This window comes from Cygnus olor, chromosome 7, assembly GCF_009769625.2.
Source record: "Cygnus olor isolate bCygOlo1 chromosome 7, bCygOlo1.pri.v2, whole genome shotgun sequence".
NCBI classification, from domain to species: Eukaryota; Metazoa; Chordata; class Aves; order Anseriformes; family Anatidae; genus Cygnus; species Cygnus olor.
In genome coordinates, this window is record NC_049175.1 from 10,360,993 (window position 1) to 10,378,720 (window position 17,728).

General features: G+C 42.2%; 1 protein-coding gene across 1 annotated transcript in view; it reads left to right on the forward strand.

Annotated features, from left to right (window-relative positions):
* ARID5B (AT-rich interaction domain 5B) overlaps positions 1-17,728 on the forward strand; it is a 116,399-nt gene that overhangs the window by 36,606 nt on the left and 62,065 nt on the right. The window contains 1 exon segment of the mRNA XM_040563772.1: positions 7,455-7,685. Within this exon segment, the coding sequence (XP_040419706.1) occupies positions 7,455-7,685 (231 nt within the window).

Here is a 17,728-nt window from a genome sequence, read left to right on the forward strand (position 1 = left end):
ATTTCTGGGCTGTTTGCTGTCTCCATTGCTCTCTAAGTTGCTTGATGTTGTGGAGTAAATCCTTTAAGCGCTCTCTGTCTCAGTTTCTCTCTCCGTGTAATGGGGATAATAATTTTTACTCATCTCCATAAAGCAGTCTGAGGGCTGTGGATGGAAGGGTTATATAAAAGCTGGAAATGGCGATTGTCAGTCACTCTTCTTTGGAGCCTGGAAACACCTCATAAACCTGCTTCCTATGGCACAGGAGGGTCCGGGGAGCACAGAGCAGGAGCTGCAGTTATGAGGAGCTGAGTATTGAATCAGGGTATGAAAAAGGATGTTGAATGTCTGTCTGGAAACTTTTTAGGCATTAAATTTCTTTTGTCTTCTTCAAAAAGCAAACTTAGGGTTTAAATTCAGCGATTTGATGGGGTAAATATTATGGTAGATTTGATTATATGGACCTGCTGCTTCAGCCATCGATGAACATACTCGGTTTCATCCCCATTAAGTAGGACTAGAACAAATCCAATCCAAATCACTTACTGTAAAATGTTCTTCAACCGTGAGCGTTAAGTACTCATGAGAAGGTGCTGTCTTTTTTTTTAAATGACTATATTGCTGTTGGGTGGAACAGTAGTTTCAATCTCCAGTAGATTTTTAAGTCCTCTCTTTCTTTCAGATGTTACACTAGTCTTAGGAATTCTCTGAACGACTGATGCTCTTCTGGCTCTGTGACAGAAAATGGAGAACTGGGGAAGTGGCACAAAATTCTGAGAATTAGCTCTGACTCCTCCTTACAAGGGAAGAAATATCTGATACAGGCAGAAAGGCTGCACATGGTATTTTGTGTATTGGCAAAATAGCTTTTGCCTTTTGATCAATTTAAAAGCAAAATCAGGCAGGCAAACGTCCACATAAGAATTACAGGCAACTTGTTAACATCATCATTATCTGGAAAACATAAATGTAATCACTGTGTTCCATATCCTGCAACACGTTGCCTTTGTTCTTGATTGCATTAGCATTCAAATAGAGGGGGGTTCTCAAAGCGAGCGGGAGTAGTGTGGGTCCTGCCAACAAAGCAGTATCCCTGTTGTGTCAATAATTTACCCAAATTGTTTTAAACCCAAAAAACACAGATTTCCAGTTCCATGTCGCAGGGTTAAATCATTATTGTATTTGCATTTATCTGTGAGAGAAATATGATTCTTAGATTAATATTTTTAGATCCTGTAACTAATTAGCCAGCCAGGGCATACCAAGTGGCATTACTAGCATGAACAGAGACAGGGAAATGACAAGGCAGGGGGGCCTGGAAGAGCTGCATTTGGTAAATCTGACCTAATCCCTGGAGTGAGAGTGGCTTGGTGTGCTAGAGCATGCAGCAGTACTTTCATACCAGTGATGCCCAAGCTCCTCAGCTGTTAATCCTAGGTCATGGCAGCCTGGTGCAAAGGGAGGTGGATTCCTGCTGGAGCTCTTAGCCTTGTGTGATGAGATGTGTGGGGTGGTCAAGCAAGGAGCCTGCCATAATTCTCCCCTGACGGCTGTTTCTGGGAGAACTGTCCTTTCTGTCATGGGAGTACCCGGAGGAGGAGGTGAGAACTGGCGTTGCTTCTCGGCCAGCTGCAGCTACCTGGGTGATGAACTGGGAGTATATGGCAGGCTGTGACTGGGGGGCGATAGGGGAAGGTGTTCTCATTTCAAGATTCCTCTTAAAGGTTTTTAGGTCATAAAGACCGAGTTTCTTCTTCCTCCTTCTAGTTACTTTTTCGTTGTTCTGCTGTTTCTGTTGCTCTTGGAATTTTTGAGGTGGTCAGGTTTTTTAGCCAGTAGTGCCCTAAGTTCGTTCTGCCTGCTGACAGGCTGTGCTGTGCCCCCGTGGGGTGTTACTGGACCAGGCAGGTTTTAGATGCGCCCGTCTGGCCTGCGGTTGTTGGCTTGGAAGGGTCAGCTGTGTGCATCTTCATCTCATCTCTCCTTGTTCCCGTGCTGCGGAAAGTCCTGGCCAAAGGTGCAGAACGGGAAGGAAGGAGAATCGGATCCTGTCTGAACAGCTGGAAGAGCCAAAGTCTGTTAACGCAGACGAGGGCAACCTTTTCATATCTTGATGGCGAGTGTATCTGCTGCGAGGGGATGATTTAGCATGGGTTTGGACCATTGCTTTGGCGCAGGACAGACTGCGTTGGCACATCGTTGTAATTCATGTCACTCATTAGATCTGCAGGTTAAGCCCCGAAACTGAGCTAGTTGTCACTGGAGATGAGGCAGTAGCAACTCCAGAGAGTGAAGTGATCCACACCTTACAGAACAGCAGGTTGTAAGGAGATCTGTCTGACTAGAGAGGGATCTGCACATCTGTCGTTGACTAGAGCTGTGTTAGGAAATGAAACAAGTCCCATCGTGGGTGCACCAGTGGGTTGCTGAGGCCCTGGCCTCTTTCCAGGTCTGGGGGAGCAACGGGACCTGACCACTGCTCTGCAATGGTCAAGGCACCCTCCTGACCTGGGGGTCCTGCCTGTGCTCATGCATCTCCGCTACCCCTCGCCGTCCCAGTCCCTCCGGACATCCAGATGCACCGTCCCTTCCCTCTGTGCCGGCTGCATGTTGATGGTATGGCCAACGCCACGCATGCAGGCAGTGATAAACTAATTATGATCTGTGCATCCTCTGGGACACCCCCTTAGTAACTGAGCGTAATGGAAGAAGGCAGAGCGGCTCCTACTGCGAGCGGGAGGGAAGCCTGATGGACACAGCACTGCTGCTTCCTTCATTTTCGCTATATATTCCAAATAACTCCCTTGCTCAATTTGCTACCCACACACCAAAGCATTGTCCCATTTTATCCGGTTCCCCTGATACTTCCATTGCTTATCTTATGAAGATCTGTGTTAACATTTATCAAAACAAATGGCAAGCCTGGGACCTTTTAAGTAGTTTTTTTAGTTAATAAAACCAATCTTCTACTTCTGTTATGTTAAAAGTACATTATCTTTTTATTACAAACTCTCTACAGCTCTGTCTGTTTTCCTTCTTGGCAATTTCATGACTGCTCCAGTTGATTGCTGTATGGAGAATTACAAAATCATTAAGGGTGGGGTTTTACCAGCTGACTTACAGTACAAGCCATTTCTCAAAATAACCACAACAGTGCAATACTGATGTGTAATTTACGTCACAGTATGTTTTTATGAAATAGTTTGTGGCTTATTCATTTAGATTTAGAACTGAATATCTCTTCTCTCGCTTTTTAATCAACCTTTCTTCTTCTTTTTTTTTTTCTTTTTTTTAACTTTTAATATTTTCCACTCCTAGGCTTGGCTTGCCTCCAACTTAACAACTACAGTGAGGAGAGGAAAAAAAAAAGATATATATATTTTCTCTTTTGCCTGCAGTTTAACTGCAAGTATGTTTTCCTCTTTGATGTATACATTTGTGTTAACTGCCTTGGAAGAGATGGTAGATCTGTGGCAGAATATATTGCACCAAGGTAGAATGGAGAATTGATGAAATAGATGCAAAAGTTTGGAATTTCAAACCACAGCAAGCGAGTGACGCTATTTAGTCTCCTGTTCTAGTACATTTCCTTTTTAAAAATGACTTTCTGTATAATGTCTTGTAATTAGAACAGGAAATCATTGAGTAACTGGAAGAAGAATAAGAGCACTTAAACTGAAAAGAAAATTACCTTCCGAGAAATTATATTCACAATTTTTTTCCCTCTAAATTTTTTTTTCTTCACATTGCAGTGTTGGTAATGATAGTAACAGATGTACGTCCTCTTATCTGCATCATTGTTCTGCTTATGTTTTCTGGGGAAAAAAATCATTTTCAGTAACACAAAAAATGAATGGACAGAAAATGGGAAATGCCTCATTACAAAAAATATTCTGTGTCACAACAGAGTAGCAATTAAATTGAAACTTCAATATAATTATCAATAACAGGCGAGCCTGGAGCTGTGCCAAGTGCGTAAAGTTGCTGCTCAGCCTTTATGTGGTTGCTAGGCGCACAGCAAAAAGTATAAAGCTTCGAGAAAGGAATGTCTAATGTAATAAAGTAACAGAAGGTAGCATAAATCATTGTGAGAGCAGTTCATATTGACATTATTTTACTTAAATTGGGTTGAAACTAGACATTTAGTCTTACAAGAGGCACAAATTCATATTTCTTCTGAAGAAATAACTCTCTGCTTTCTGGGAAGAAGTGGAGCGTCTGCTTTTCTAGCACGAGCCGAATACATATTTGGAGTCTTTTAAGCAAAAATCTCTAAATGTTTGTTTCTGTTGGCACCCAAATGCATTTGCACTAATACGATTAAAAGAACTAAAGGGCAAAATACTTGGCAGATTTTGCAGTTGAGGTAATTAGGTACAGGAAGGAACATGCATAGTTTTTCCATCAAGCTCTATAAAATCCTGGTGTGAAGGTCTTTTTAAAGAAAAAAATGCTTACTGATGTTGAGAGTAGACTATGGCGGTTAGCAATAACATTGTAGTCTGATGTTTCCGAAACAAGCAAACAAAAAGCTGAGTTACATTTTTGTATTTCTCTGTTCTCTCTGTAAATAGTTCTGGCTCTAGATGGATTTGTTAGGAATTCATGCTTTTAGCAGGCTTTTCTTCTTTTGGGGCTTTTAATTGTCTTGCATTACATATTAAAAATGGTTGTGCTGATTTGAAAAGTCAGTTCTTGCATAGATTCATTGTGTTTGGCATTTCATGCATCTCTTACTTACAAAGACAACTTGAAGAACATGTAATCCAACATAAATGCCAGGCTGTGCCAAATCCCTGCTCTCTTTACCCCTCACAAAGGAAACTGTTGGATTACATCTGTGCATATATAGGCAATGTTCGTAACGCAGGGGCGGAACCTTGCATTGTAATTATAGTTACTCTGTTTTCAGCTCCGAAACATATAAGTAAATGAAAAATTGACATCGGAGGGTGTTATTAAAACAAGTAATTATGGTATAAGCATAGGATTAGAGTAATTTCAGTGGAATCTTACAAGCAGCATACTGTAGGTATTATCTTTTACCTTGTTCTCTCTACTGATGCTAGAATGAGATTCAGAAATACAGCATCATGGTTTTCTAAGACCTCAGTTAAGTGTTTTGAGAAATTACATTGCTTTTCTGGATTTTAATGGAATGCGATCGATGTTCAATCTCTCCTCCTCCTAAGAGTAAACTCCTTCTGATCACATGTATCAAAAATATTCAGCAGTATACACTAAGCCCACCATTACATGACGTGTTAGATTTTGCTAGAAGAAAAATACTTCTTCTTTGGGCTTGCATTTTATTAGGGATTGGTCTACTTTGATTTTTCTTGTGTGGGTGTGGTTGAGAAAAAAAGTCTTTGTTCCAGGAACATTGTTTGTCTTTCACTAAGCAAATCTTCAGTTTATTCAGTCTTTATTCATTCTTAGAGGTTTCTGTTGAACCTGGAGTGAATAAGGGAAGTAAAAAATTCATCATAAAGTACTCATTGGAGTTGCACAAGCATGTGTAAGAGTGATCCTGTAAAAAATGATGTGATTTTAATTTATGCCGTGGGTTTGAGTTAAGATGTTAGTTGTCAGGGATAGGAAGTTTGTATAATTCTGTGCAGGGACTTACAGCACATTTGTCTAGAAACTAATGGTTTACTACAAAGGCACGTGGGACGTGCATTTATATACACCCTGTTTAAAAAGCTGACCACATCCTGGCATGAGAGAAGTGCTGTCAGATCAACAGATTCAGCTCACCACTATCTACACGAAGGTATAAAGTAGTAATAACTGTCAGGCAGGCGTGTATGAAACTCTCAAAGGAGCTAAAGGATGGATCATGTGCTTGTTAATTCCTAGAACAGTTTTCCTGGTCTGATTTTAGAGTTCCCTAATAAAGAAGAGACTGTCTTAATCCCAGGAGCAGTTCCTTCGGTCACGCTGCTTTGTAGGCTCATGGGATACTTGCTGAAAACAAAGCGTGGCCACAGCCTTATTGACCAAAAGGAGCATTGGAGCCATGAATTTTATTTTCTCAGAAAAGCAATGTAGATGCTGTTTACCAAGCCGCGTTACTTTTACTTTTTTACACAAGTTGTTTGATCTCCCCACCTACCTCCGGGTGGTGGGCAAAGTTCTGAATTTTTAAAAGCGATGGCTTTCGGGAGCTGTGCTTGTGCAAGCAGGGCTTCCCGAGTCCCTCTGCTGTGCTGAATGCACTGCAGTCTGTGGCGGTGACATTCTAGGCGATCTATCTGCTTCCAGAGACTTCTGAAAATTCAGCCTTTTATGTGTCAACATTTCCATCGCCTCACACAAATCAAGATGCGCTGTGCCATCGTATTTAGCTGGGGAGAACTGATCTGACATTTCTTTCAATATCTGAAGAGATTTTTACTTTAATGGGAAGAAGGATGATTTCAGTATTAGTAATGGGATTAAATATTAGACCTTTTGTCTCCGACAGAAGAAATAGCTGAGTTATTCAGTAATCAGAGTAGAGCAGAAAACATAAGCTGCATACTCTCGCTTTGTCTTCATTGGCATGCAGGGAAAGGCATGTTCAGTTACCCCACCTGAGGAGATAAATGAGCATAAAAAGAAGTGCTGTTAAGTACTGGCTGCATACCTGCAAATGAATAATTTCTCATGTTTGCATCTCTGTTTTTTTGCTGTTAGGTTTCCTGCTGGTTATCATATGATGAAACTTGATTGTGATAGTTCAGAATCTGCCACCTTTATGCCTAATATCATTTAAAACTCAGGGGAATGGAAAGGAGCGAGCTTGGGATTGCTTTGCATTTTGAGCCTACCTTTCAACAGTCTGAGCTGCTTGGAAATTCCTTTTGCTCATTGAGCTCCGTAGGTGTTTTATTGAGCCTTAACTGCATTTGCAATTAACATGAGGAAAGTTACTTCCACCTGTTGGGGCAGCTTCGCATCACTGCCCAGGTCAGATCAGCCCACCTCCCCGGCCCGGGGCCTGTCATGGATGCCAGTACCAGGCACTTCAAAGGAGCATTAGCAGCTGTGCTCTCTGGGGCTTGTTTGTTATTATTTTTAAAAGGTGCTAGGTGGTATAAACATGAGTTCAGTGGTGTTGTATAGAGACCTGAGTAAGAATGACAGATAATATTTCTATCAAAGCAGCCAAGTTGGCAAAGTATGGCGATCGCTTTGATCCAGGCCATTGGCCAGCTTGTGCAGAGTGGTGCTCCCTTACTTGATCAGATAGAGTCCTGGTGGGTAAGTGTGGCAGAACTGGACAGAAAGCTAGAGAAGAAACTGTTTCAATAAACTTATTCTAAAATTTCTATTTTTAACCTTTATTTTTTTTTAAATCACCATGCTGTGAAATACAGGTCTTGAGAAAAGAATGAATTAATGGGCCATGGGTTTTCTGAGCTGCTTGAGTAACAACCTTGTTTTGTATTTTTCTGACATAGTATTTTTTTTCCTTTTTCGTCTTCCAGGTGAAGATGATGAAGATTCAAACCTGCTAATTCTCAGCTACCCACAGTACTGTCGATATCGTTCCATGCTAAAGCGCATTCAGGACAAGCCTTCTTCAATACTAACAGATGAGTTTGTTCTAGCCCTGGGTGGCATTGCAGTAACAAGCAAGAACCCGCAAATCTTCTACTGTCGGGATACATTTGATCATCCAACTCTTATAGAAAATGAAAGCATATGTGATGAGTTTGGTAAGTCACTTTACATCTATTTTCTTTTTCTCAGAAGTAAAGACGTTTTTCTTCTTAAGTGTCCACTGATTTCCAAGGGGAAAATGTGATTCCTTTAAAGTGAACCAATGCTATTTATGTTTGAAATGTTAAGTCTAAATGTGCTCTTTCCTCTGAGACTGAAGGCTTCTAACTGCTAGTGATCTCAGTATTGCAACTTTAGTTTATCACAATCAAAGATAATGTTACAAGGGTAGAGCACAGTTACTCAGTGTAAGTGAAAGGATCCATTGACTGGATTTGAAATCCATCTACCTTAACCATTAGCCTATAGCCTATGTCTTTGCAAAAACTTTACAACGTGTGTTGTTTTTTTAAGGTCATTGTTGGTGCAGTATGCTAACAAATGCAAAACAGGAGAGACTCCCTGTGTGTCCCACTGCTGCTGCACAGCGCTCATCAACTGCGCGTATGCTCCCAGGGCCCTGAGCAAATGTCAGCTATAGATTGTGTGTTTCTGGCCTTCCTGGAAGACGGGCTTTTTCAGTAGGGATTTTGCCAGTGCTAGGAGCTTGATTTTCCGAGTGCAGAGGCACTTCTGGGAGGTGACCTCTTAATTCAAAGGGTGCGGAGAATAGTCTGCCGCTCCAGAGGAGTACACAGCCCCGCACATCTGGGAGAGAGGGCTGCAAGATGTGCCTCCAATAGCTGCCAGGTGATTTAACACTTTGGTTTTGTTTTGCTTTGTTAAGTCAACCCAAGTGCAGAGGGTGTGCTGCTAAGCATGTGGCAGAGTGCATATTCTGCACACAAACAGGGCAGCTCCAGTAATGGGCTGGTGTAATTTCTTCAGCTATGTAGCTGTGCTGTAAGAATCAAGTTTTATTACCAGTATCTCCAGATGGATGAGCACTGCAGCTAATGCTAGCAGTCTGCATGCGTAGCGGTGGGCTATGTCTTTGCTGTGTGAGATCCATACATCTACACAAGGAAGCTCATGGGGGACTTCCAGAGAGACCATTTTGGTTTATGCATTTAACATACAATAACATGAGTGAGAGGGAAGGGACTCAACAATGACTGTGGTGGGACAGTAATCTCCCCATTTTCCTGACCTTAGCAAGGTGGCTGCTAATTTGTGCCCAGTCCGGGCCTTTGGTGTGTGTGCCAGAGAGAAACACCAGCCCAACGGGTGGAACTGAGGCATCTTCTGGGGCGGTGTGGGACTGCTCTTCTGCTGCACCATGCACTGATCAGCCTCCAGAAGGCAGGAGGTCTGCCCTCCTGCAGTGTTGGTGCTGGAGCACATTGCTACTGTTAATAGTTTTAATTTTGTTGTGTCAAGCTTTTGCAGAATTGGGCCCAAATTGTCAAGTCCACTTACACAAAACATTACAGGCTTTGAATGAACTATGAATAAAAGTGTTGGTTCCTCTTAGGAGTGGGTGTGGTGGAAAAAAATGAATGAAATGTCCTGGAAGTTTGATCCAATAACACAATAGTATCGTGTTGATTTTTATTTACTCTGAGCTTCAGCACAGAATATAAAGTTCAGTTTTAATTGACTATCCTTCTCATATAGGAAAGGTTATTTTAGGCTTGAAGGCGTTTGATGAGCGTACCATCTGTTTTCCGCAGAGTATTTTATTCAGGGTCATTCCTTGATTACAGGTTTGTTGAAATAGTTGGATCCATAATGTAAGTGTATCATGGAATATTAGTAATAGATGAATCAAAGAGATGTGGAGTGATACAGAAACTACGCTTAGTGAACCATAGCAAGTGCTTTGTTCAGTCTCTGAAAGCTAACTATGCCATTCTGTTGACCTTTGCAAGGCAATTATCTCATTATCAAACCAGAGCCACAGAAATCTTTGCCATAGAAATTAATAGTGTGTATTTAAAATTTAGTTTGGTTTAAGAAGCAGATTTTTTTCAATGCCTATAAAAACAAAAATGTACTACTCTTTAAAAGTATTTTTTATGAAAATAATGATGTGGTAAAATTTGCAAGCCCTGCTATGCTAGGAAGGAAAAAACTGGCCAATGTATGGTTCTGCTTCTATATTGCAGAATGTATGGTGTCAATTATACTACCTTTGTTGAAGGCAACAGGCAAAGTGCTATTTTATCCTTTTCTTCACTGGCAGGACAATAAAATGTACAACACTTCGTTATACAAACAGTTTACATTGATATCATGTAGATTGATGTCACGTGTAGGAAGTGATGACTGCTAGATCTAAACAGAGGCAGGGTGGTACAGTAGATAAATGGATTACTCTGAGGCACTGGTATTTATCAGTCAAATCTGAGGGGGAGACCAGATTACAGAAATGTGACTAAAATTCTTAAAAGGTGCTTATAAAGAGATCCAGACACATTTAATTTGCAGGGCTTGGCTATTTCTTACCTTGCAAATGAAAGAAGCGTGCAAAAGGAAAAAGATCTGACCACGTGTATTTCCCCATTACCTGAAATTCTCCAAACTCTAAAGCAAGAACAAAATTTGGGACAGTATGGCTTATGAAAGTCTTTGTGAGAACCTAAGACGCCTGCTATGGTTGCAGGGTTTCTCCAGGAGCATTGCTGTATGATAAGGTGCTGCACCTTCTCTGAGCATAGGCACACCATGCAGTAGATACAGCATGTAACAAGGGAGACGCCAGAAATACCTTTACAAAGAGCCCCATTCACCACAGCGTGTAAGCTGTTGTTCTTGTTAGGCAGTTCTAATAGAGAGAAATGTTTTTCCAGGAAGTATTATCCCCACTTTTATTATACCTTTTTAACAAAAACATTTTGTTCTGCTCTGACTCCTTCTCGCTCCCCCCCCTTTTTTTTTTCCCCATTCTGTGGAGGTTAACAAAAAACAAATAAAGCAGGAAATGAGGAATGAAAATCAAGTTTTGTTGACAATAGTTAAGGTGGAAAGTTCTGGGTTTTTGCTGTGGGATTTTTCTCTTTTTTAAGTAGTGAAGATATGAAGACGCTGCCTGTCAGCTCCCACAGACATGGCTGGAAGAGATCTGTGAGCCACTTCAGGCCTTGATGCTTTGGGCAGTCCCATGTGGATGGCCTCTTTATTTCCTCAGAGCTCCTTTCAAGGGTTAGGGCTGCAGGAAGCTTCACCTCTGGCTTCAGCACTGCCAAGGGTGCGGGAAGCTTGGAGCATCTACCTGTGTCTGCATGTCTCCCGTGTGTCTACTGCTGTATGGCACGTGCCTTAGTGGTTTGGGCAGGAGTATTCGGGGCTGAGCTTCTCATGTGTCCTTTTCTGCTTCTCCCGTGGCTTGGTTTCCAGCTGGATAACAAAACAATGGTGTTGCAGGCTGGGAACAAGAGCTCTGATGTTCTGAACCCGCACAGAAGGTGGGAGCCGAGCTGTCCGCAGTCAACTGGCGCAGGAAGGCTCGAGCCCTGGCTGGCGGTGCCACCAGCACGCGGTGGGCTGTGGGGAGCCCTGGCACTCCATCCGGCAGTGACCAAACAGTGTCGGTGCTCTTGGTGGCCTCGTTTTATTTCCCTGTGCAGACTAGACTTCGTGTTCCTTTACCTAACTGCTCGTATTAATTGACATGTGAAAAAAATCAAATACTATTTCCTCATTCCCCTGCTCCCTTAAAATACCAAGAATATATAACAGCTGAACAATTAGTTTCTCTTCAACTTGAGATTATTGGTAAAGACGTTTTTCAAAGTTCATTTGATTTATCAGCCACTGGGGTTACTGTTGTGGCATAACTTTTGTAAATGCATATAATTTACCAGCATTTGCCGTGTGGTCATACGTGCTGCAAGAGCGAAGGAATGAAAAAATCGGAGTTCTAATAGTTTTGTTATAGTCCAAAGAGATGTAGCTGGAGGCAAAGCTGCCTGTATGGTATCCAGAAGATGTACTTGAGGGCTCCTGGCCAGAAATCAGTGCGCGAAGTTGTTGCTAGAGCAGCACACGTCCTCTCTGTGTTTGCCTGTCCAAACAAGGTGACTTGGCCTTCTGCCAGCCTTGTACCTGCTCTGCTGCAGGGACTGACTTCCAGGGCACATCAGTGAGCGCGGCTTCTTCCACCCAGCCGTGGGCTGCGCCACCAAGTGTACCCCTGCAGCCAGTGAGCACACAGATTCGTCTGTCGGCAGGACTTCCACTTGCCCCCAGCCTGGGGGATGCACGGTCCTGTGAAAACAGACGTGCACCTTGGAAGCAGAATGGTCGTATGCTCAGGTGGTGGTGGATTTCTGCAGCTTCATCAGCCTCACCAGCTGAAAACCCAGCACAGAAAGATTTGTTATGGTGTTTTGCTGGATAAATATTATAAATCCTGCCTGCTAAAGATGAACCAGAAGCCTGTCTTTGGTTTTGTGAGTATGGGGTTGCGTGTTGTATAAACAGGGGTGTGAGGGAAAACTGAATACTTTATTTCTTCTCATTCTTTTTAAAATATATTTGGTAATTTTTAAATCATCCTGGATTACTTTTATAGCAGGCTGGGTCCAGTATGCCGTTAAAAAAGCTGTTTGGTCCCTGGGGTGCTGTAAACACTTGTTCACCCCCAAAAGAAGGTTAAAAGTTTTATTTTTGCCTATAAAGGCCAATTTTTTTATAAAAAATTTCATACCAAAAAGTGAGAGAACTGCAGCCTGCTGTGGTATTAATATCATTTTTTCCTCTGAAAAATGAAACTTCTTCATTTTGCCATAAGAAGAGCAATACAGAGAGAAACTTCTCATTGTGTTAATGATGTGTAAAGGCACAGCAGTTCCCACTTGCCTTCTCTCCCCCTTCCCCCTAGAAAAAAAAAACTAACAGTATATTGCTTACATTGGGAAAAATCATCTCAAGTGAAAAAATAAAAACAAACAAAAAATGCCACTACCACCTCAACAAAAACAGAACAAAACTTTCACCAGCTTGGATCTCTCTACAGAACAATGCAGAAAACAGATTCTCTCACTGCCCAGGTGGGCGGGGAATGATTAGGAGTGAGCCATGATGTACCCAGCCTTTGGGGTTTCGGGGCTGATGATTTCAGGAATTACCTTCTTTCTTATCATTGACCAGGGAAACCATGGCAGGACAGGGCTACAAAGAAGAGGGGACTTTTTAGGGATAGGTGATGTGCCCCCCCCCCAAACTACTACATATAGAGCGGTACCCTTATTCTTGGTGTAGATGAAATTTTGTCTTTGCTCTCATTATACATCTTAGCTTACAGAATTTTGTGACTCCTAGATAAGATAAGCTGTTTAGGGGAAAAAACATAACAAAACAAAACCCTGGCAGGGAATGAAAGTTAAAAACAAAAAACAAAAAGGGAGGGGGAGGAGGGGAGTGGAATGTTTCTAGTCTAATGAAATACAGTTTTCCTGTTGGTGACATTTTTATTTGTGCGAGTCAAAGTTGGCGTTTGCTTTTAAACCAGCTCTAGTATAAAAATCATGCTTAAGACTGAAGGGCTGTTTTTTTATTTAATGTTTTTCAGCTGAGGTAAAGTGTCAGCATTTTTGCTATCGATTATTTTGGCTACCTGCAGGATAATTTATATCAATGAAATTCAGCAAAGCCAACAAGAGCTTCCTCTGATTCCAGGTTTTCTAATCTCAGGTCTTCTAATCTTCTCCTATCATGTTAGGTGATCACTTGTCCAGCAGGTTGGCATGGCAATATTCCTTCCTTTTCAGGATTTCCTTAGTTTGTATCCATCTGCTGCCTCAAATCTGTGTCGGTGTTTTCATCAATGTAGCTCATAACTACGTTTTAATGATCAAGAATAGGTCACAAGTTAATTTAGCCAGAATTGGTATCTGTTTCACATGGCCAGCTTTCATTCTTTGGAAGAACAGAGCAGCTATACCGAGTCCAGCAAGCTCAACATTTAGTCTCCAAAACTGGCTAGAAGATAATGTTTTATCACTTAAGTTTATGGTAATTTTTCAGGTCACGGGAATGTTTAATCAGCTAGCATTAGCTGTGATTAACTGCAAGATTCCCATCAATGTGCCATGAGTCCTTCACCTTTTACCTTTTGAGATCAGCATCCAGCATGAGGTAGCTCAACAGTGGAAGAGGTTTGTGTTTGTTTGTTAATGTGTGTTTCTAGGAACAAATCTTTGATAATGCACAAAACTGGGTGCATACTGGGAGAGGAGATATTCATGTTTCCTTGTTCACCAAAGCCTTGGGAAGAACGCCATGAGCTGGACACTGCTCTGAATCATGTCCTCTTTACGTTGCTGTGTGCTCATTCACAGGCAGCACCAGAGGTCTGGGTCTGGTGCGTTCACCTAAGAGCGTGTTGCAGAAGTCTGTGTTTAATGGGGACAACAGATCCTGGCATGACTAGTACCAGTTCAGGGGTACGGTTCTGATGTCCCACACTTTCTTGTACCTTTGACCAGGACTGCGTGGGCAGGTCCCCCGTAGTGCTGTCCACAGGCTGGGGGCTTGGGCAGTGGCCTCCTCATGCACGGGGGCCTCAGGGCCTCCTGCACCACACATCTCCTGCACAGGGATGGGCACCTGGGGACAGCCGGGACGAGTTGCAGGGTTGGGCTGGGCTAACACAACGCCCGGCTAGATCTCACCCTCCACGGCATCTACACTGTCATAGTGGAAGTGGAAGGTTGCTTTTTCTCCAGGAAGAGGAAAAGGTATCCTGTAGACCTTTAAAACACACTCAGAAGCTGTGAACCCCCGTTTTTACCTCTACCCTTTCCTCAGTACCATTTTTTAAAGTTTCCAGAGAGATGCTTTCAGGGTACCTTAACAAAAATGTGATATTAGAGTGGGATTGCTGTTAGCGCTCCTCTGCTAACACTAGAACATTTAAGCATTTAAAAATGTGATTGGAAGAGCATGGAGGCTTTTTATTAGTGTGGGTACTTGGGACTTCCTTAGATGGGTCTTTACGGTGGCATCTCCAACAGTCTGAAAAATATGCAAATCTTTTCCTAGGTCCTGGGTAGAGTGGCTTAGCTAAATATTTCAGATTTTAACTCTCAAAACAAAAACAGGACATAGCTGGAGGGGAAGTAATGATTAATGCATAATGGTGCTATATACAATGTAGATAGATAAACGTACATTTCCTCCTCCCTCACACCCCACCTCTGCAAACATAAGCTTTTAGCTTGAAAAAGAAAATCTGGAAATGTTCTGGATTCCAGTCAGACCTCTTTCTTATTTTGTTAATTCAACTGTAGAGTAAGATATTAATGATCCCCAGATGTTGTTTATAATGATTGATTTTTCGGTTGTGAAAAAATACTTGCAGTTTTTTTAAACAATTGATATTTTCTAGTGTGCTCTGCAGCATTTGAATAAAATGTCTGAAGGCAGAGCTGTTTATATGCCCAACATAATTGCTTCTGTTAAGTGATTTCTTCATTCTTAACATTTTTAGCTCTAATTGCTTTTTCCCCATACATCTAAAAATAAATATTTGCAAGTTTTGCATTCTGTCACTCATTGAAATGCATAAAATATTTGTATACTCAAAGCAAAAAGGCACTGATAAGGGGTCACATTCTGTCTCACTTACAGTGGCGTAAATCCAAAATAACTCTATGCGCTCCAGTGGCTGTTACTCAGGTTTTTCACCAGTTAACCCAGGGCAGAATCTCACCCAACATTAACAGCAAGCTGCTAAGTGAACATAAGTAACGTGTGGTAAAATAAGATAAAATACCTTCCTGTCTGTAAGAACTTCAGTAGAAACAAATGCTGTTTTCTTTACGTTTTCACTAGCAACAGCAGCTGTAACCAGGGTAAATATTAAGATAGATTATTTCTCCCTCCATAAAACCCACGTCAAAACTCCTTCACGGACAGCATCGACACCACGGCTGGCCGTCCTCAGCGCTGTGTGCTCCCATGGGGCAGGGGCTGGCAGCGAGGAGGTGGCCGCCCCTCGCTCCTGCCCTGCTCCTCAGCACTCGGCCGGGCCTCGGGCCTGGGACCATGGGCTGGGCCAGGCAAGGCGGGAGGCCGGGCACACAGCTGGGCACCTGGCCCTGTGGCAGGCCTTGGGGCCGGAGATGGGGCCTCTGTAGCACAGCCATGCCAGCCCGGCGCTTGTAACTGGAAGGCTCTTCTCCTCTTCTAAGTTTGGCCTGTGTGCTGGACGTGGGGCTCACGTGGTTCATTGGGCAGCGTTTGATGCCGGATCAGTGTGTTGCTCCAGCAAAAATGGGGTCAGCGAGCGTGCCGTTCCTCTGCGCGTGATAGGTGCACCTTATGGTGGGGGCCTTGTCACCTATTACACGTGTGCCTTTCTCACTGGTGTCCAGCCGCTAACTGGTCCTGGAGGCGAATGACTAATTCCTTCTGTGTCAAATTTCCACTCTGTGGCCAGTTTTATGTTTCAGGCATCAAAATTGTTTTCTGCCATTTGGCGAAATGCAAGCCAAGCTGCTCTCATCACAGATGTGAGAGTGATGTCAGGGGTCCATGACGCCATTGCTGGAGCCACCGTTTCTCCATTATTACTGTCCTGACGAAGTGCTCCTCACGGTGTCCTGGCTGGAGCCTTCCCCTGCCTGCCAGCCCTGCCCGGGGCGAGCTGTGCAGGCAGGGCCAGCCCGCCTTCCAGCGCCCCTGCGATGGAAAAGAGAAGTGGTTTGTGTCAGAATACGGTCACATTCTTCTGATTAAACCCACTCAAAAAAGACAACATTGTAATATTTTCCAATGACTGTTTATCATGAATTACGTCAGCCTTGGTTTAAATTGCTATTATTTCTCCTTAATGCTTCTTGGTGCCTGCATAATTTACAGCATTGGCAGCTGCGGGACTATGAAATAACCTTTCACAACCACCATACAATAGTAAAGAACATGAAGTTTTTGTTGTTAATTATTATGGGACTCCTTTAACTTTTTTACAAAGTGACATAAAATATTGTTGAGGTATTTATGGTTAAAGCTACTTTTACATGGATCTATTTTGCTTCTGGCTAGTTCTTAACTAAAGCAGTCATTTGTGGTTATTATGCCTTGGGAGATATTATGTCAGAACTGGTTTAGGATTATTATTATGTATCACATGTCATATATTACATGTCAGCACTTGAGGCTGTCTTTCAATAAAAACAAATGTAATTTTAGTTAATGGTCTTTTAGGTATAGGCCATTTGTAAACTTACCTGAGTTCATTTGAACGTATACTAAAAAGCTTTGTTCTCGTGGAGTGTGCTTGAGTAATTTCATTTCGGCTTTGGATGGAATTTCCAAAATATTTGTCATTATTTCAATCAGAGGGTACTGCCTCTAAAAAGCAAATAGTTTCCCAATACCAAGGTTAATGTACACATTTTAAGGAGCTGTAACTGTTACTCATTACTTTGTTTACTTTTTTCCCCCTTTCGAGCTCCTGCTTCCCAGGTTCCCCACTGGCCCTGCTGATAGTAGTATCCCAGGCAACTAAACCACCTAATGATGATACTTCACTGTGTTGCTTAAACGAATAGCTTATACGTTCGAGATAATCCGTGGGTGAAGGGTGGTATAAATTAAAGCTTGCAGGCGAGTTTTAAGTTTCCTTGAAGTTGCATTTCAAATCTGGAAAATGCAAACTTACACAAAGCAAACTTTGAATTAATATGTCATTCCCCTTGGTTCCAAATACTATGCATATTTTCCAGTACTTATTTAAAGCAAGAAATGAAGCATATAGGGTGTGCCAGAAAGTTTACAAAGAATGAAAACACATGAATGACTCATGTGAACTTTTTCTGATTTTTTCTCTTTAACGTATATTTAGTTATTTACTGCTAGGCCAAAAAACCAAACAAACAAACAAAAAAAAAAGACATGATTTCTCTCCCCCCAATCTATATTTGAGCACCATAAAAATGATCAAAGCCTCTATTTGTCTCCAGTTGCATTTTACTCCATGGGACTACTGGTTTTGGTGACTCCATTGTTGGGAATGGAAACCCTGCTGGGCAAAAAATCGGTCTCTATCCCTGCACAAATGGCCAGGCTGATGGTATGAGGATGCCAACCTGAAATTAAAAAAAAAGAAAGAAAAGAACAGGCTGAGCATTTCATGTGTTACTAAGCTGGA